General features: G+C 47.2%; 5 protein-coding genes across 5 annotated transcripts; 2 read left to right on the forward strand and 3 right to left on the reverse strand.

Annotated features, from left to right (window-relative positions):
- Positions 1 to 86: 86 nt before the first annotated feature.
- DFJ58DRAFT_653660 (chaperonin 10-like protein) lies at positions 87 to 1,709 on the reverse strand (the record flags this gene model as incomplete). Its single annotated transcript, XM_041381756.1, has 7 exons — positions 87 to 422; positions 475 to 696; positions 764 to 1,133; positions 1,186 to 1,335; positions 1,400 to 1,461; positions 1,518 to 1,554; positions 1,615 to 1,709. 7 exons carry the CDS (start codon positions 1,707 to 1,709, stop codon positions 87 to 89), a joined length of 1,272 nt encoding a protein of 423 aa, XP_041248430.1.
- A 2,155-nt stretch (positions 1,710 to 3,864) lies between these two features.
- On the reverse strand, positions 3,865 to 8,043 carry DFJ58DRAFT_904257 (uncharacterized protein). Its single transcript, XM_041394903.1, has 21 exons — positions 7,906 to 8,043; positions 7,528 to 7,849; positions 7,358 to 7,470; positions 7,011 to 7,252; positions 6,751 to 6,980; positions 6,520 to 6,696; positions 6,397 to 6,468; positions 6,204 to 6,338; positions 6,070 to 6,157; positions 5,884 to 6,023; positions 5,446 to 5,832; positions 5,355 to 5,389; positions 5,232 to 5,307; positions 5,114 to 5,184; positions 5,006 to 5,064; positions 4,800 to 4,946; positions 4,609 to 4,751; positions 4,437 to 4,559; positions 4,313 to 4,387; positions 4,123 to 4,260; positions 3,865 to 4,063 (listed from the first exon to the last, which is right to left on the reverse strand). The coding sequence occupies exons 2-20, from the start codon at positions 7,708 to 7,710 to the stop codon at positions 4,147 to 4,149; spliced, it is 2,610 nt and encodes an 869-aa protein (XP_041248431.1). The 5' UTR covers positions 7,711 to 7,849; positions 7,906 to 8,043; the 3' UTR covers positions 3,865 to 4,063; positions 4,123 to 4,146.
- Positions 8,044 to 9,808, forward strand: DFJ58DRAFT_766450 (uncharacterized protein). The gene is made up of 6 exons (XM_041388798.1): positions 8,044 to 8,164; positions 8,234 to 8,361; positions 8,428 to 8,549; positions 8,606 to 8,712; positions 8,768 to 9,307; positions 9,357 to 9,808. The coding sequence occupies exons 1-6, from the start codon at positions 8,126 to 8,128 to the stop codon at positions 9,594 to 9,596; spliced, it is 1,176 nt and encodes a 391-aa protein (XP_041248432.1). The 5' UTR covers positions 8,044 to 8,125; the 3' UTR covers positions 9,597 to 9,808.
- Positions 9,809 to 10,022: 214 nt separating this feature from the next.
- On the forward strand, positions 10,023 to 11,553 carry DFJ58DRAFT_80508 (CRAL/TRIO domain-containing protein). The gene is made up of 6 exons (XM_041391080.1): positions 10,023 to 10,047; positions 10,103 to 10,374; positions 10,437 to 10,608; positions 10,669 to 10,766; positions 10,815 to 11,064; positions 11,119 to 11,553. Exons 2-6 carry the CDS (start codon positions 10,199 to 10,201, stop codon positions 11,350 to 11,352), a joined length of 930 nt encoding a protein of 309 aa, XP_041248433.1. The 5' UTR covers positions 10,023 to 10,047; positions 10,103 to 10,198; the 3' UTR covers positions 11,353 to 11,553.
- On the reverse strand, positions 11,491 to 18,894 carry DFJ58DRAFT_723389 (uncharacterized protein; the record flags this gene model as incomplete). Its single annotated transcript, XM_041385001.1, has 28 exons — positions 11,491 to 11,550; positions 11,599 to 11,749; positions 11,805 to 12,184; positions 12,231 to 12,370; positions 12,424 to 12,601; positions 12,652 to 12,787; positions 12,835 to 12,913; positions 12,960 to 13,124; positions 13,174 to 13,267; positions 13,324 to 13,547; positions 13,597 to 13,690; positions 13,740 to 13,889; positions 13,938 to 14,048; positions 14,102 to 14,545; positions 14,593 to 14,739; positions 14,786 to 14,978; positions 15,034 to 15,209; positions 15,257 to 15,361; positions 15,413 to 15,577; positions 15,626 to 15,773; positions 15,822 to 15,898; positions 15,945 to 16,137; positions 16,193 to 16,293; positions 16,341 to 16,754; positions 16,832 to 17,463; positions 17,513 to 18,393; positions 18,451 to 18,685; positions 18,738 to 18,894. The coding sequence occupies 28 exons, from the start codon at positions 18,892 to 18,894 to the stop codon at positions 11,491 to 11,493; spliced, it is 6,030 nt and encodes a 2,009-aa protein (XP_041248434.1).
- Between the last annotated feature and the right edge of the window lie 17 nt (positions 18,895 to 18,911).

The raw sequence follows: 18,911 nt of genomic DNA on the forward strand, positions 1-18,911 counted from the left end.
CCCATTTTGATCTCCAATGCTCAATGGGACACCCATATCTTGCGCAATCAGTAAGGCAGCGCCAGACAGCTTTTGGCTTGTACATGCTACTTGAATGGATCGAACAATACCTTCCCGCATTTCCCTTTGTCAAAATCGTCATATACCTGCACTGCATCATCAAAACTCGCTATTTTCTCCACCAAGCTCGTTTCCCCACCCACAGATCCCAGTACATCCTGCCTTTTCAGGAGTAGCTCCAGTGCCATTGGGAACATAGCACGCACTGGACACCGACCAAAGTCAAGTGATACATTCTTGTCATAAAGCTCGACGCCTTTATATGGCACCGCCTGATCGCTGTGAACCCCGACAGAATTGATACAGCCAAACGGCCGTACAAGCTCGTAAGCTAGCCGAAGCGCACTGGTGTTACCAACGACCTTCAAGTGATGAATTAAGTCAAGGTCTACAGGCAGGTTGCAAGGAGCTCACTTCAAGAACTGCATTGCAACCAACTCCCTTGGTCAAGTTTGCAACAAGCTCTTTGACATTGCTAGTGTCTGCTACCTGAAATTCACCAAATTGTTCGTTGCCGCCGATAATAGAGTATATTGATGCCATTTTTGCCCTCCTAGCTTCATTCGGGTCAATGGCTATCACATTGAACTTCAGCTTTCGCGTGACGAGCATGTCAAGGAGAGCGATACAGGTGCACTAGTGAGAGCATGGTGACCATATCAAAACATGGCAAGATGTTGGGCAAGCATGGTAGTGAACTCACCACCCCCACGGGGCCAAGCCCTATCACCGCCATAGTCAATGATTTATCTTCTTCCAAGAAGGGTAAAAATGAAACATCTCCAATTTGCGGCGGACTCGCACTATGCGGATAAGGTTGTCTGGTTGTAAATGGTAGGGTTTTGGCATGACTGAGTGCCTGAAACGCGGCAAATACTCCGGTCGGAAGGATATCACACAGCAACAGCAAAGAGGAGTCAGCGAGCAAAGACGCATCAGGAATGTCCTGCAGACTGTACAGGGTGCCTCCAGCCCTGCGAACGCGAACATATTGGGCTTGTCCCCCCGGAGTCAGAGGAGTGCCAAATAGGCAGGACTCGATGCAACGGCACGTAAATCCTACTCTGCAAAAACTGCAGCATATGAGAATACTAGTTGGGGGCTGGTGAAACGAAACTGACATACTGGCACTCCCCACAAGAGACAGTAAACGGCGAGACAACCTTATCGCCGACATGAAGCGTGGAATACAAGTGCGGTCGACCGGTAGAGGTGGAATGAAAACTCGCACCAAGGGCAACAACTTCACCGATGAACTCGTGGCCCATGATGCAACTGCCAGTAAAACGTGTCCCTTGAGTTCAGAAGGCACTCTGTAGTAATGATTGGATTTATTTACGGTTCTGTGAGCCCCGCTGTTCCACGGTACATGTGTAAATCGCTACCGCACAGCCCAGCAAGCTTCGGGTGCGTAGTAAGAATCAAGAGTAGATGGAGTTTGCCGCACATCTGCGAACCTGAATCTTTACTATCGCATCGTCTGGGTGTTCAATCCTTGGAACAAAATACAAATCAGTGCGATCCTATGATGAGACAAGCGAGAAATCAACATACTCGGGAATGGGAAGGGTTTCGATACGAATGTCATAAGAGGGTGGGTGCCACCGCACAGCGCGTTGTGAGGTCAAAGCCTCTATCACAGAAGTCATGGGAGGGGGCCTGGTATGAATTTACCTGCAACCTAAGGTTGCCAATGAAGTTAGTACTAGTACTTAGCACTGGCAGGGGCGACTAGTAGTGAACACAACATGAGATCTCTACTAATACTATATGAGTCAGATCCGTCTTCTTCAAGTTGGATTTGCCACGGTACAGTCGGACTTCCGCAAGCAATACGCCGTAAATAACGTCGATCCTAGAACCTTAGGTTCTAGGGCACTTGACTGTACATGTGGTGGTTCATGAGAAATAAAATCAGATTCGAAACCTCCTACTATCCTTGACATTCACTTATTAGGTGTTCTTTCGGATGCTCCGAGACTCCGAGTCATCTGGGCTGACCAAGTTGAAAGTGGTTACCTAGACTTCGCAGGTTCAAAACCTGTCGACGACAATTTTTTTTCTATCGAAACACACGAGCTTCTCATCCTCGGGGGTTAATCTCAACCTCGTCCTGACCAAAATGGTTACCGCAAATGTAAGTTTGCTACATGTTGTAGGGACAAGGCTGCGAGTTCGCCGTGTGAGAGAGGGTGACAATTCTCTGTAGAACTACCACATAAAATTGTACTTTTATATGTAGCGTGAACTATGGAAACGTAAGAAGGGAAGTGGCACCGTGATCAAGGGATCAAGGTACGGTTCCATCGCCAAGGGAATACAATTCCTTACACAATCTCTGGGACTCAGTGGCATGCCTGTTCAAAACCTGCCGATGACGAGGTTTTTTTCTATCGGAACATGCCTTGATTCATTGACTTCAAGGTTCAAACGTTCACTCATGGTTGCTTTCCTTGGGTCCGAGGTTCATCTTAACTGGTTACTACAACCGACTCAAAATCTAGGGTTTTTTTCCCTATCGGCACAACCACACCTTGACATTCACCCATAGTGGTTTTGTTGGAAACTGGTCTTAGCCAAGTAGCTACCACAACAGTTAAAATCAGTTTATCTTGTACTGCGCAGGTTCGAAACCTGCCGAATGACACCTATCGGAACACAACTTGACATTGACTCCTGGATAATTTCCTCAGAGGTCCATCTAAATCTAACTGGTCTTAGCTTGGCAAGTGGTTAATACAACAGAGTCAAAATCTGTTTTTCTTTAAGTTGGTTCCAAACCTTGCTCATAACGTTTTTATAGTGTATAGAGGTCCATCTTAATTAGACCCGGTCATTGTGGCCAAACCTCCTTTTTATGTGTTAGCATGTCCATGAAAAGGAATTCACCTTCACGCCGCGCGAGGGTCATCTCAGAGACAAAATATATCCCCGCTCGGAGGTGTCTACGTGCCAACCTAGATTCTCGATAGACTGACCAAAACTGTCGGGATTCGCCATCAAACGAAATGTTAACGGGGCCGGTGGCCAGAAAAATGCACGCAAGCTAAGGACAGAGTGAGTCTGACAGTCAGGAAAATGATGTAACCTCCTAGCCTCACTGAAGCCACATCGATGGACACTCCTTCGGTCGTTGGCTTTTCTAATACGAGGATGACTTGAAAGCTCAAAGTGGAAAAAGGGGCTCAGCGAGATTGACAAGCCTCTAACAAATAAGGTGTCAAGTGATTGTAACCCGAACACGGGTGTAGTTGGCAAAGGTTTTGGGAGATGGGAAACTGATCGTGTACATCAGGAAAACGTAATTCGTTACAGAGTGCTACAGAGCGCTCTGTAGCACAATAGAACCCGCTGATGTACTCCTGAGGCTCATCCACTGTAACATTGGGAGTCGGGGATGCCCTTTCGGTCCATGGTCAGCAGGTACATGGATGCTGATCGGATGTTGTAACTGATGACGTGAACGTGATATTTGTGGCCCCGAAAACTACATATTGAATCAGCTGCCTCGATGAAGAATATTAATTGGCCAGAACATCATGCCCCCGGCAGTCACCGGGTCACCCGAATGTTGCTATAGACTCGTGACCAGTCCGACCGAGACTCTGACGTATAGCTACGCCACTCGACGATAGTAAGCCAGGCTAGTCTCGAGCCTAGCTGGAACAAAGCTGGAACCTACGAATATCAAGATGAACGTCATACGTACGCGCACTAAAGAAGCTGGAGAACGACGCTGTATCGAGTGTCTACGACATGGCGGGAGACGACGAGAAGAGGACAGTCTACGACGTAGGTATATATACGTAGTCGGGACTATCCGAACAACGAACGATGACGAGGGGTGAAATACCAAACTCTAACACGCACAACTCAGTTGAATAACTAGTGGTCAAGTGAATGACCGATATGAATGTATGCGAGTTGTTCTTACGAGGTTCAGCAAGTTGTACACTAACTCTTATTTCGGTATGTGGTTGCAAGCAGAGCGGTAATTACCTGTCTACGATATCCTCATGTAGCATTTCAAAAAGAAATTATAATAGGGGGCGCAAGACGTACGTGCATATCAAGACCAAGTATCTGTCACTCAGTCGGGGAATGAAGATTTGTAGCTATTGATAGGAAACGCTTTATGACCGACTTTCCCTTCGATAAATTATTCAGGGAAATGCGCTCATTAGGCAAATGAGCTTGGTCCTTGATTGCTGATCATCAGCTTCAAGGAATAAAAAGTCAAGACTGAACGCACGGTGCTTTGTCCTAGCGGGAGGTGAAGTGCTGGGCAGCCGAATTCCTTCTCTAGATAAGGAATCGATGGGACGGACTTCATAAACAGTGAGCAAGAGGAAACCTGATCCACACAGATCACTCACGCCACCCTCTCGGATGAGTAATGGTTCTACATTCCACTCATCGTGCACAGCAGCCTTGAGTGCTTTGAACCAGGGGCCATCCAAATTGCCGAGCCACCAATCAGCCGTGCGGTCAATGCTCACCTACGAGATATCGTGAGCTGCAGAATCATGGTCAACATGAATCACGCACAGAAAGCTGGTTAGGTGACCCGAACTTGTCGAAGGACCCTCTGAGGTGATTAACCAAAGACTGAGCGATGGTTTGCAAATCCTGATCTGGAACAATGCGAAGGGACACCTTTGCAGTGACCTTTCCCGGGATTACAGTCGAGTCTTGACATGATGAGCGACATCCAGGTGCGAGCGGAATGCGTGACTTACTCCTAGGTCCAGACACGTCTATATTATGTACAGTCAAAGATGGCTCACTCCACCGCGAAGATAGCACAGAGGCAGGCTTTTGAGTTACATTGGACAAAACATCGTACAATTGCTTTTCGGCCTCTGTCTGATGACGAACACAGTCGTCTGTAAACGTCGCATTAGCCTGGCCAAACAAAATCGATGCGCAGCGGATGTGAACGAACAAAAATCCGGTATAGCTACCTTTCCTTCACCACACATTAAAGTTGCAAGAAGGCGAATCCTGAGATGAACGTGAGTCCGGATCTGACCATTGGGATTCATTGACATACATATCAAACATTGGCTCCGGGGCAACACCTCCTTCGACACCAGAGTGCAAGTCCGGTACACCACTCGCTATCTGCATCACATGTCAGTCCGAGTCACCACAATAACGAAAATCAGTACCTCTACTGTTGAGTGTACGACACCGCGGAGACCATACGTGATACAAGGATGATGTTCAGAAATCCAGGTCGAGTTGCTACCGCAGATGAACAAAAGGAAAGGAGATGATCAACACCAACTTACCTGAGTAAAATAGCATCTATGTTGCCGATCAGGTGCTGAAAAATAACGGAAATGAGCGTGGTCATATAAGCACAACATGACGTGATCCCACTTTGTGTTCTTTTATTGCATCAACAAATCCGGTACTCCCAGTCTCTTCCTCACCCTCGATAAGGAAAACAAGATCAACGCCAAGAGCGCGGTTTTGGAGAAGTTCTGCAGCGGCGCAAGCTACAGCCATGATAGGGCCCTTATTATCCGTCACCCCTCGTCCATACAGATAACCGTTACGGCCTGACACAATGAAGGGATCAGTATCCCACCCTTTTGGAGGAGCAGAAATAACATCGTAGTGCCTGTTGTTTAAATCATGAGGGGAGATAAGTCCTATGAAACAGTTGTAGTACCCATAAAATAGTATTCTTGGCTTTGGATGTTTCCCTTGAGTCCCATGAAAAGTCCCTAGAACAAGGGGACTTCCGGCTTCATGTGTAGGTAACTAAGATGCTATACGTAAGCAAAATGGATGGAACAAATTGAATAAATTTACCAGCGCCGACTGAGCACCTAGCTGGTTCAAGCCCTTCTTCAGCCAAATTGCAGCTTGACGACAGTCTTCCCTGTGGCTCGGATCGCTGCTTACACTCGGTATTGACACGAACTTGGAGAGTGCATACGTCATTGTATCTCCTACAAAATTGAGTGATTGAGGGGCGTAGATCGCAACACAACATGCCTTGGGTAACATCCGAATCAGATATCAAGGCGCTAACCTCGCGCAACTGGGAAAGATTGTCCTCGGCTTTTGGAACGATTGCCCAAACCTGTAGGTTTTCAGGTAAGTATCAACAAGCTATTGACAAACACTACCTTAACGAAACCATCATTCGCCCCAGTAATGAGACAGAACGACTTGCGATCAGAAGAACAGGAGACAACAGAGGAGAGCACAATACCGTCGTGAGCTTGCCACGACGCTGTGCAATCAAACGAAGACGACCATCTCTGAGAGGTACAAAGAAGATTCAGGTGGCGACGAAAGAAAGTAATCTTCCACGCCTACGTGAATGTGACCATTGGCAGAGCATGTGTAAAGATCAGACTGCATGATCGATAGCGAAAGGACGTCGACATTCTTGTATACAAATATGAGGTTTCGCACTAAAATATATGTGGATGCGCCTACTTCTTGGACGATGATTGATCTAACAATAGTCAGTGTTTCGAAGTCAAGTACCTTCACGTGCCCATCTTGGCATCCAGCGTATATCGTCTCCCCAGAAGCGACAACCGAAAGTACGGCACCATGCTGACAATCGAAAGAGTGCATCATATTGAGACCAGATGGATTGCAGCACCAAATCTGTCAATGGTATAAAGTCGGCTGACCCATCCCTTGACTTGAGATGAAACGAACCTTGACGGTTTCGTCCCCGCTTCCAGTGACGAGATAATAGTTCTGCCCCGGCTTTTGTGCAAGGTGTCCTGTGCCTTCCCTTGTCGAAGGCAAAAGAGCCATGCAATATATGTAGCCAAAATGAGCAGAGTCGATGACATTTGTTGCTGAGATGTTTATCAAAGAGTTAGTCCCAACTAATGCACCCTGACTGGCTGATGGAGACATGCTGAAGTTGTTGGCTTGAAGATCTGCAGGGCGATGGGTGTATTGTGGATAACTATCGAAGAATTTGTGAACTTTACGAGTTGGAGTTGATGTGCCTGAGCCGCATTGTTCTTCCGCGCGTCGGTCAAGCTGAAACTTACAGAACCCTTGCCATTGAAGTGAAGTGTTCTGACAACCAATGTAGATGATCTGCATTGCGGGGTTCCAGGCGAGAGAAAATAGATCGCCTGCTCCCGTTTCAAGGTATGGATTCAGGATGTAGACTGGTAGAAATGTCACTGTGGACCATACCTGACTTCCGTCAGTGGAAGCCGATGTATCAAAGGAGATAGACATACTCTGACAGTGCTATCACCTAGTTATGGTGCTAAGAAGACGGCAAATGATAGTACGAGAAGACCTACCTGAAGCGCTGAAAAGCCAGCCTTTCTCCTCCGCAAGCTCAAGGGCCAGTATGCTTCCGGTATGACCGCGAAGGGAGGTCTTGAGTGTAAATGTGTGTCTGTCCCAGACCTTGGATAGCATAGCCGCATCAGAATAAGAATTTAATCGGTGAATCCTAGCACACACCGCAATATCTTGCCCTTGGCCACCAGTAAAGATATGGTGGGCATTTGCCATTAAACTGAGGACAGATTTGTTGGCATCTCCAAGCGAGTGTAACAAGCGAGGAGGCGGTGCAGCTGAGCGGATGGGACGGCTAACGGACGCTTGTCCATCACGTGGAATGTCAAGATGAGTCGAGAGAGACATGATGGGGTAAACGCACGATGGGGAACAACCGTTGTGCTGGGTAGTGATGCATTTGCCATTATAAGACAGGTACCGCAACTTAAGCGGTAGTGCCGACGCTGAGGCAATGGGCCAAGAAGCGAATTGGGCACAATGGAAGCTGTTGGGCACATGCTCAGACCGAATAATGAAAGCCATCTTACGAAAATAACTAACTGTATACATACCTTGGCTCGCCTTCAATATCGCGTGCAGGGACTATGAGGCCTAGGGATATCGCTGTCGTGCACTTTGCGGCAAGACTTGCCAACTCGATGATTTACCACTTTTGTACTATATATATCACGACATCTTGGCTTTACGTTATCTGGCTTACCACCGCTTTAGTTCAACCAATGAATTTTCACTGCCAGCAGCATCTTTGACGCCAAATCCTATGATGGCATCAGATAGAGCGAAAATAGCGAAAGATCAGGTGAGTTTGTCGTCAACATTGCTCGCTTCAGGCGAGCTCAGGTGTCATCTTACGGCTTCCGCTTTACAGGGCAACGCAGCCTTCAAGTCGGGTGATTACCCAGCCGCGATCGGCCATTATACGTCCGCAATTCTTGCGAATGCCGATGACTCGACATTTCCTCTCAACCGCGCAGCAGCGTACTTAAAACTAGGCAAGTACGTTTATTCTGTTATATATCGCTGATGAGTCTGTCACCGGTTAACCAACTTCTGGGTTTGTAGGAACGAGGATGCAGAACGAGATTGTACGACCGTTTTGAAGCTGAGCCCCAACAATGTAAAAGCTTTATTTCGGAGAGGTCAGGCTCGAATGGGTCTCGGTTGTTTGGATAAAGCCCGTGCAGGTGAGTACAATATTTTCCGCGGAGAAAGATGAAGAATCTCAATATTTACCTCATAGATTTCATCAGGGCATCCGAATTGGAACCTTCCAATCAATCTGTGAAGCAGGAGATTTTAGAAGTCGATAAACTAATTCAACAGCAGAAACAGAAGCATGACAGTGCAGTGGGTACTGCAAACATCACAAGCTGTGATTGTTGAAGCAATCCTTGACATACAGAACACTTCTCGTCCAATAACTATACCATCAGGGGTTTCCCCAACCATAAAGCGGAGGCGCGTTCCAATAGAGATAGTTGAGGACCTGTCTAGAACGTCGCATCATCATAGTGCAGAGCTAGCAGTGGAAGATGTTGAAAAGCAGCCTAAAGGCCTCGAAGACAATGGGTTGCTGCAACCAATTTCTTCCAGGGTGATACCTCGGAGTAACGAACCCAGTTCATCAAGCGTCAAACCAGTTCAGAGCACTACCCCGCCTCTACCGAGGCAAACTACTTCAGCAAGAACAGAAAGTTTCAAAGACGCAAAGCAGTTACGGGACACTGCAAAGCCATCACGCATTGGTGGGGGGATATTCCGACCATCTGGCAACCATACACTGTTCGCTAGGAACGATGGAAAATCTGGCGCAGCTCCAGTGACAACTTCGCCTCCAGCCATGGTTGACGCCACTGTCCCACAAGCTCCTATGACTCTCTTTAACTTCACAAAGATGTGGGAGTCACACATGAAAGACGAAGATCGATGGAACATCCTCTCTGTATGTGATTCGACCTCTCCTCATCACGTTTCTAACCGGCATTGTTCAGGGAATACCATCATTGTCCCTTCCTAATATGTTCCAGGCGTCGCTGGAGCCAGTTTTGCTCTCATCGATACTGCAGCATTTTGAACGAGTTATAGATCTACAAATCGCGACTCCTGATAATGTGCGTGAATATTTGGTATCGTTATCAAAAGTCCAGCGGTTCGGCACGATTATGCTATTCATGGACAAAGACGAGAAAATGCTTCTAAAGAGGCTTTGGGAAACATGTGGAAAGCTTTGACAAGCTGACTGTTGCGTACATCGTATATGCGTGTAAGTAGGTACTATTACACAATTCGGACGTGGCTTCGTGCAGATAGCGCTAGTATTTGACCAAGCTCGAGTATGTATATGGGCGCTGGGTTTGATCGATGATCGATGATCCTCTATGGACTGTTCGAGTTTGGTATTTCACCCTTCGTCATCGATTCATCGTTCGTTGTTCGGATAGTCCCGACTACGTATACCCAGATATCCCGACTTATATACCTACGTCGTAGACTGTCCTCTCCTTGTCGTCTCCCGCCATGTCGTAGACACTTCATACAGCGCCGTTCTCCAGCTCTAACATGGACTAGTGACAATCCTCAGGGCATATGAACCATGAACGATCTTCATTCAATATTTTCCATGGCTGACTATAGTCTACGCTACTGGACTTTCTCCAGTTACATAAACGGACTTACATAATGGTATCCGCTTTCAGCAACTCTGCATTCGATCGAAATTCACCTTGAATTCATACAGTAGTACCACAACGCTTCATGTTAGCCCTTCAACGTTGCAACTTCAATTAGCCCTTCTTCATCTTCGACTGTCGATTCAACACTGATAGGGCATAATATGTCAGATACACTGCCCCATAGTACCCCCGAAGAATCTGTGGCAGCTATATCAATACCTGTGAGCGACGATCGAGTACAATCACTTGAGACGTTCAAGGCAAAGCTCCGAAACGCAGGATTATACCGGCCTGCCTCCAACGACACAGCTGCATCTCACGATGACGTAACTTTGCTGTACGTTCCAGTCTTTGAATACGCTGTTTCATCGAGTTCGATTCAAGCTTACGTTGTCTCAGGCGTTTCCTACGAGCTCGGCAGTATGACGTAGACAAAGATCAAAAGCAGTTTTCTGACACGGAAGCCTGGCGCAAACAACATAACGTTGACGAGCTGTTTCGTACCTTTGAGGCTAATGAGATGGAATCAGCCAGGAGGTTCTACCCTCGATGGACAGGTCGTCGCGACAAGGTTGGCAGATAGAATTTACTTCGGTCATCGGCAATCCGATGGTAATATTCTGGTCCACAGACTGGCCTGCCGGTCTATGTATACCGTCTTGCTTCCTTAGATGCGCCGCTTCGGAAGGAACTCGAGTCTGTGCCTTCAGAGCGCCGATACCAGCGAATGTCAGTACGCATTTAAATCACGGCACATCGTTAGCTGAAGCTATATAGCGTTGCGCTTTACGAGGCGATGACGCGCTTTGTGCTGCCATTGTGCTCTCATCTTGCTGCACCAACTCCAGTATCATCAGTGACCACTATAATTGATTTGGAGCAGGTATCCATTTCTGCCATGTGGTCTTTACGAAGCCATCTTCAGGTGGCCTCTACGATGGCTACAGCGAATTATCCAGAGACCCTCAGTACAATCGCTATCGTGAACTCACCATCTTTCTTTCCTACGATATGGAATTGGATCAAGGTTTTTCACATGTATGTATACTTGTGTTCTTTTAATGCTGACTTTCCTCCACAGACCTGGTTCGACGAAGGCACTCGCAACAAAATTCACATCTTGGGCAAAGATCCGGGTCCTACGTTGAGATCGCTGATCGATGAGAAGGATATCCCACAGTCGTATGGTGGTCGACTGCCATGGAAGTTTGAAGATGACCCAGATCTGGATGACACGATTAAAAAAGTTATTGGTGAGATGCCCAAGGGTCCTGTACTGTTTGTAGACGGTTCCACGGTAAAGCTCTTGGGTTAGTTCTTCAGAATATATCGATTAATTAAAGGTCACCTTGTGACATTGCTATGTTACATTACAAGTGGGGGTGTGTACGATGATATTTAAAATAAGTCCATAGCGAATAGGAAAAAATATCTGCGAGCAGTAAAAACACATCTATGCATCGTCATCTTCAGGTTCCGCAGTGACACCATCCTCATTCCAAACTTCAATGAACTACACAACTATCAGCCTTACGAGGGGGAAAAATGGAAGATGACACACCGTCAGCCTGTGAGCCGTCAGGTCGTGCTCCTGAGCGAGAGAAGTAGTGGCATAAGGGAGGCGGGTCCACGTAATTGGAAGTTGATGACGTCTGATAGCAGGTTTGTCACCGATAGCACTCTTCTTGCCAAGCACAAATTTAGAACATTTCCTGAGGGGAAAAGAAAGGTTACTAATAAGGTTAGACCTCTATGCAAAAGACCCACTCTTCTGAAAGCGCGTAAAGAGATTTAAGATGGGCTTTAAGAAGCATGACAATCCCAATGGTTATTGAGCTTCTCATGACACCAACATCGATGTGGGACACTTCAGGTGGGGCAGAGGAAGATGGAGCATCTGGAGTTTCCTGAACAATTGAATGCGTAGGGGAGTCAGACAGCGGTGGCTGGTGAGGTGCACTATAGAGGGGTCGAGTATCGTGCAGCTGTGCTAGGAGGTGAGAAGGCGAGAGAAGGTCGATCACTTGCATGCCAGCGGTTGATAATACGGAAGTCAAGTGTTTAATAACAGTAATGACTTCCTCTTGTGTTCTGTATTCGAGTGAGGCAAAATTCTCTGCCATGTATCTTGCGAAGTCAACATCATCCTAGTTTCCCGTGAGCATTATGAAACAATATAAGGCAGTACATTACCTGTGATGATTTCAAAGAAGGGTTGATATCAAAAGATTTTAGGAGAGCCCTTAGGAAGTCTTGACGAGAGGTTCTTTTCTCCCGCACGAGAGAATACCACCTCTGAAGCAGTGCCGTTGGTTCTGCTTGCGTTCGGTAACCTACACCAACGTTCAAGACATGTCACAGTAAACAGTAAAGTAAGATGTCAAACCTTTGACGGCATCTGTGGAGATATTTTTCTGGTAGTCGAATGACTGTCTTGCACTAATGATATATCGAGCATTCAACAAAGACGCGTGTTTACTCCAGAGTATTGCGTGGAGGGCATTGGCCCGTGAGCTGATGGCAGCATTTGGGCTAGTTTCCAATGCAACAATGACAGGGAAGGACTGCCGAAACTGTGGTCAATGAACAATCATAAGAAGACCAAAACACGCACTTGCAACGGATGGGCGAGACCCTGTTTGATGGTGAAGCTGAGAATGTCAACGGCAACATTCTGGATCTGAGAATTTTGAGACAGGGCCGCATCCAAGATTGAAGATATGTATCGTTGAACAACGGCTGAGCTGACACTGTATCTTCATTAGTAGATCCTTGCGAGAACGATTGTTTGCCCTACCCGGAGTCAGCAAAACCATCTGTGTTCCCTACCAATTCTGCCATATCCACTACCCCGCCTTGCTTGCCTTTGGTGCCTCCTGCGGACAATAAGTATAGTGCAAGGACACAAAATACGGCCCTAACCTTTCTGCTCCTCGTGGTGCTTCATAGATTCGGACACTAAGAAGTCGTGCATGATGCGTAAAAGTCGCCCGCGGCTTTCAAGATCAGAGGAATGAAAAATGTCATCCATGATGGAAGCGGACCGCCCCAGCGTCATTAATGTCGGTTGTGCACGGAACAAGAAGCCTTCATGAAGGTGAGAAGCCCACGAACTAGAAACAGCGATGAGGCTTACCGAGACACTGAAGGATACGTCCCTTTAGACCAACGTCGTTGTACTTCTCGTATAACTCCAGTAAACTCCTGTAGATGTGCTCCACGATGGGTCCCTGAAAGAAATATCGATGAGTTCGATAAGTCAGATAACAAAACTAAAAGACGGTACGGGAGACAGAGAGTTCAAATCTGAAACGAAATCTTGAATTAATGTTAAACTACTGAAAGTGTGGACATTTGCGGCAGCTTTACCTGGATGGTCATCGCGGAGGCGGTCAAAGTCGCAATGTTCACCGAGTAAAGCGACAATAAATATGAGAATGGATAATGTCCTATTTTCAACCGCTGTCATTTGGTAAGAGGATGGGCGAGCGATGGCCTGTTGCAATCGAGCTAGAGCATGACGTGAGCACGAATCTATCCAAAAACAAAGTCCCCGTACCATTGCAAGACTTGACTAGAGCAACCAGACGGTTAAAATCGTGCGTAAGATGTTGCACTGCTCCGCACATGCAAGCTACACTTTCTTGCAGGCTCTATAGTATGACTAGGTAAATAATCAACACCAATGACCAGACAACTTACCACGACTCCGCCGATGTGGGATGGTTTAACAATCATCGGCTGCAACACAAGCTGTAGTTCCTGACCAAACTTTACTGCAGTCTTAGGCATGTGGGGTATTGATATACGGAAAATCTTGAGCAAATAGTCGGAAACAGCAAGCTCTTCGGACTGATGCGTGTTTAGATTTTTTGTATACTTATGATGGTGGATTCTTACCGAGGAAGGGTTCTTAAGATACGGGAGCAAAGTAGACGCATTTGCTCCTGAGAGGACAGAGGGGTATGCTGTAGTGAATAGATATATAGTCCTGACACAGTTGTGCACGGTCTGCCAAAAGAATATGTCAAACAATATCGGTACGATGAGCTACCCGCACTTACGAATCCCGGCAAGTCCGAGGCATCTACCAGTCCATCAATGAGGACTTCACAAATTTCAGAGTAATTTCCTCGCAAATACGATGCGCTAGCAACTTCTTGGCTGGATATTACTTTATGTAGCATATCTTCCAGTGGTGATTGCCGATCTTTAAAGTTGGCTGATACGCCCATGATGACCGAAACCTTGGAGAGAAGTGGCCCCTTGTCCTGGCCGGGACCAGATGACGGCACTGACCGGGTTTTAGGGACTCCACTCTGTGATGCAGCCTGGAACCATAATTCCTCAACCGTCTTGATCGCCAAATCCTTCACTGTATCATCCTCATCCAGCATGCGGAGGACTAACTTCGTCGCGATATCTATGCGTCGATAAAGATCCTCTGTGCTGGCGTAACATTGTTTGAGGAGTTTGATCACACGTTTCCGAACTCCAAGTCCCGTATCCTGAAAGAGTCAGCTAAATGAGCCTCCGACCGATAGAATACTCTTACTGCGATACGGTCGGCAATTTTCGTGTAGTAGTCCCCAACAACCTCCGGCGACTCTATCATATACTTCCCAATTAGTTCTACAGCGGCGTCACGCACAGCTGGGGAACTATCAAGCAAATGACTTTCGATCGCCCGACGGACATTTGGCTTGTAGCTTGTCAGTAAGTGCCGACTCGACGAACTTGTCACGCACTGCTGTTAATATGCTGGAGTCACTGTTTACAATTTGCCCGAGTGCTCGTAATGCTTTTGTACGCATGAAAACAGCGGGCGCATCAAGTGCAAGCAGGACGACATTAAGAATTGGCCCGAAGGAATTTCTTAGTGTCTGAATAGTCCCAATCTCTTCAGCGTAACGATCAACCTTATTCGCTTCCTCCTGCGAGCTGCCAGGGTGTATTAACTCGAGCGATTCAGAGGCTAGGTAGGATAGAAGCTTACCCGACATCAAAAACATCATTTGACATATCCTTCCAAACCTCCCTGAGGGCGGACTTCAGTTTGGCGTAAAGCTTGGACTGTAGACTCTCGCCCTCCTCCTGTGCTAAACTGCTAAGTTGTTTGAGAGCAACTGCTATTTCTTGACCCCAAGTAGCCGCCGTCAGATCATTGGCACTCTTTTGCGTATCAGTAGGAATGTAACTGTGGAATTGAAATCACTCACATCATACGCCTGATCTTCAGAAGCTCTTTTATAAAGATGCGAAAATATTGACTGGTGTCGAGATATGAGCATGTCCAAGTGTTTGACATTGCCGGAAGAAATGACCTGCAAAATATGAGGCGATGGTTGCTGATAAGACTTGGATCAAATACAGACCTCATCGAGAGAGTGGAGACCGTGCTTGTCATGGTCGTGTACTTTTACCTTCAAAGAGCTTGAGCGTATCCGTGCGGCAATGACACCGAGGTGATCGAGCGCAATGCTTTTTGCGGCATTTGTGTCCGTTTGAGTGCTCGTTTTCACGTCGTCTAGAGAAGAAACCTGTAACAAAATTTAAGAGGATTTTACAGTCAAGGGTGCAAAACTCACCATGAATTTACAAATAATGCTGAGTAAGAAACTTGCAGCTGGCCATTCTGGCCAATACAGGACAACAAGAAGGTCGGAAATAAGGTTGTCAAAAATGGTTCGGTATTCGGCTTCGTTGGAATTCTTGGTCAACTTCCCCTTTCCAGATCTAGCGACATGGTTTTATCAACACTGAAATCGACAACACTTTACTTACCTCTGTGTCAAATACACGACTATTGTCTTTGCAGCATTCATTGCGGACTCTAACCCCGTGATATAAAGCTGTATCTCCTACACAGGCGGTTAGGTATGACATACTGCTAACATTAGCACTGACCTCCGCGTCTAATTCGTCCATCAAAGGTTCAGCCGACCTCTCATTGGTCACGCTGTCCTGTCGACGAAGAGCTTGGCGACTCTGGCGACGTTTGGCAATCTTGCGCGCTGCAACACGGACATCATGGGCAGACGTTTGTACGAGCTGGAACAGAAGTGCAGAGACTGTTCGTATGGAACGACCATCGCGTAAGCTGAACATGTCATGTCAATGTTACTCGCAGGCAACATCTATAAGTCTTCACTGACCGGAACTGCCCAGCCTTCTTATGACTGTTAGAGAGCTTGATGAGTGACGACAGAATTTCTTCTATGATCCATGATCGCTGTTCCTCGTGATTGGCAAAGATCTAGGCAAATAATGAGTGGTGGTTTAAAACACGAAAGACCAGCGTACACTTCGAATGACTGAGAGTGCGTCCAACCGAAGACCTCTCATAGCGCTATTGCCGAGTGTATTCAACACAACATTATCTTTCTTGCTCTTGACATCCCCTTCCCCCGATTCCACTACAAAGAACGGCCCGATTGCGATATACACAGTCTGAATGATGATTGCGTCTGACATCACAATGTTTTCACCAGAGAACAACACGTTGATGCGCGGAAGTACAGCCGAGACCGCCTGGAAAAGTTCGCTAAGCAGCCTTCGAAGATCACCAGAGTGTATGTGAGTGTTGCTGTGAATGCATTGGAGTTGTGGTGATGAGGATCCACCGACGCCTGCAGCCTCGACAAATGGGAATAGAATCATCGTTAGCTGGTTCTTGACTGTACTCAGACAAGCAGTTATGAGCTCCTCGGAGTAAAGCTGTATGGTAAAGTTGACAGCGAGGAGAAATTGTCAAGAAGTCAGATCAACCTTGAAAATTGACCAGAAAGGCAAACCTGTTTAGTCAGGCCTTCTCCGCTTAATAACGCAACACAACATTCCACGGCGAAGATACTATCCCGCGCAACTTCTAGCTGTTTTGACAAATCGTGGAGATGCGCTTCTGTCAGCTCTCGAAGCATGTCAGCACTGTCTACCTCTAACTCATGGGTATCTTCCTCTGGAACGTTCAGTGATGCAGAACTTGTGGCATCCCGATCTTGGTGGACCACTCTTTGCGCTCTTGGACTTTTCTTCGGTTTTCGTGGCGATACGTTTTTATCTGCATGAGGGACATGTGCAGAGGCACGCAAGGGATCAAGAGCTTCCCCAGCTTTGATGCTGCGTTCCAGAATTTTTAGCAGTCTTGCAAGGATAGTGTTGTCAATGTCGCCTAGCGCCTTCCTCGCTCTCGGGGTGTCTATGCTATCGCGGGCAGACCGTCTAGATCGTTTTGTAGGTCGAGCGAGCTGACTGAGATGTTTCGTCAGTTTCTTGATCACATTAGCTTGCAAGTGAGGTTGGGAGCAATCTATGGTGAGTGCAGAAAAAAAGTCTTTCGGAAGGTCCGACACATCGATGTCAACGGCGAGCGAGTCTTCAGCTTCGAATATGTCCTCAATAAGCGCGGAGAGTTTTTCGAGAGGTGCTGAAGGGAAGATTAATAATTAATAAAACATCAATGAAAGATTTCCTACCTCGTTCATCTCTATCACCTGTACGGCGCGCAGACAACTTCGCACTAGCGTGGATACCAAACTTGTATCGGGCATCATCCTCTTCAGATCCCGATGCATCAGAATTATCTGCAGGGGTTGATATGGACGTTGGCAGAGGCCGCTTCTTGGAAGGGGTCCTCCATGCGCTTGGTAAAGGAGGTACTTCTACATACGCCATTACCCGACGCGGTGTAGTTCTCGATGAGGGTGTACTAGTTTGTAAAGAGTGAAACTGAATGTTCAACTCTTCCTGACGTTCCGACGGTACAGTGTGTACGCGCTTCAGCGGAGAACCTTTATCTTCACCAGCATATTTTCGCTTCTGGGGAGTCACGCTGTTTTCTGCGGGTGCCAGCGGAATGGGAAGGCGAGGAAGGTGAGCAGTAGAGCGCGGGGTTAGCTGTGTGGATGCAGGGGTGGTCGGGGGAACGTGAATTGGCGGGAATCGAAGGGCTGACTGTGCGATTAAATGGGAGTTGGATTGCACAGACTGAGGGGCCACAGGCTGAGATGGAGGTTGGATGGAGTTTTGTGGTTCGTCTCCTTTGATGTCACGTTCAGCTGGTTTCGTCTCGATGTCTCGATTCTTCTGAGCAATGAAATTGTTAAATGCTGCAACAGGCTCTTTACGCCGATGAACGGGTTCATTGGGTGGTTTAGGTTGGTTAGGATACGTTAGTGGATGTCCTAATGCGAATGCAAGAGAAGATGACGTGCTTCGAATGCCAGGCGGAGGTGGGGTAGGGTATGCGGCAGGAGGGTTCATGCGTTGAATCAACGACTGAGCAAACGGAAGAGGATGATACGTTGACTGAGGCTGAGATTGTAGCCATGGGGATGCAAACTGAGAAGAAGCGAATCTGTGTCTAGAGATGTTACTATTGAGGTATCACGCCGATTGCAACATTTTAACGTACGAGCCGCCTTGTGACAGTAGCCTCACGGAGTCATCCCTTGTATTGTGCCAGTAACGCGAATCACCTGTGGGCATTGAAGTAGTTGAAAGGTAGGAGAGCTCATGAGAGTATTCTGAGAGCGGGGAAGGCGCTGGAGCTGACTGGTATTGAGACCCAGTGTTATATTCGAGATAGGTCCGTTGCAAGTAGGTGGGGTTGGATGCGGACACAGATAAATGATTCATGTGTCTTGCCACTAGATGAACTGTTAAACGCGCTTGACGTGTCAAAACGTATAAAAATCTAACCGTGTGTCGAAGGCGTCGCAGAAGCCGTTGGGTACGCGGCAAAGAGCCTGTGAGCTTCGTAGGTCGAGTTGGGAGCATGGCCATGTGCCACAGGATCAGGCGAGAGCTGGCTGCGGGCGTCGTGACCAGCTTGCTGCTGCCAATGATGGCCGTTCATGATGAACGAGCTGATTA

The sequence above is a fragment of the Suillus subalutaceus genome, assembly GCF_016647625.1.
Source record: "Suillus subalutaceus strain FC151 chromosome Unknown DFJ58scaffold_13, whole genome shotgun sequence".
Taxonomy (NCBI): domain Eukaryota; kingdom Fungi; phylum Basidiomycota; class Agaricomycetes; order Boletales; family Suillaceae; genus Suillus; species Suillus subalutaceus.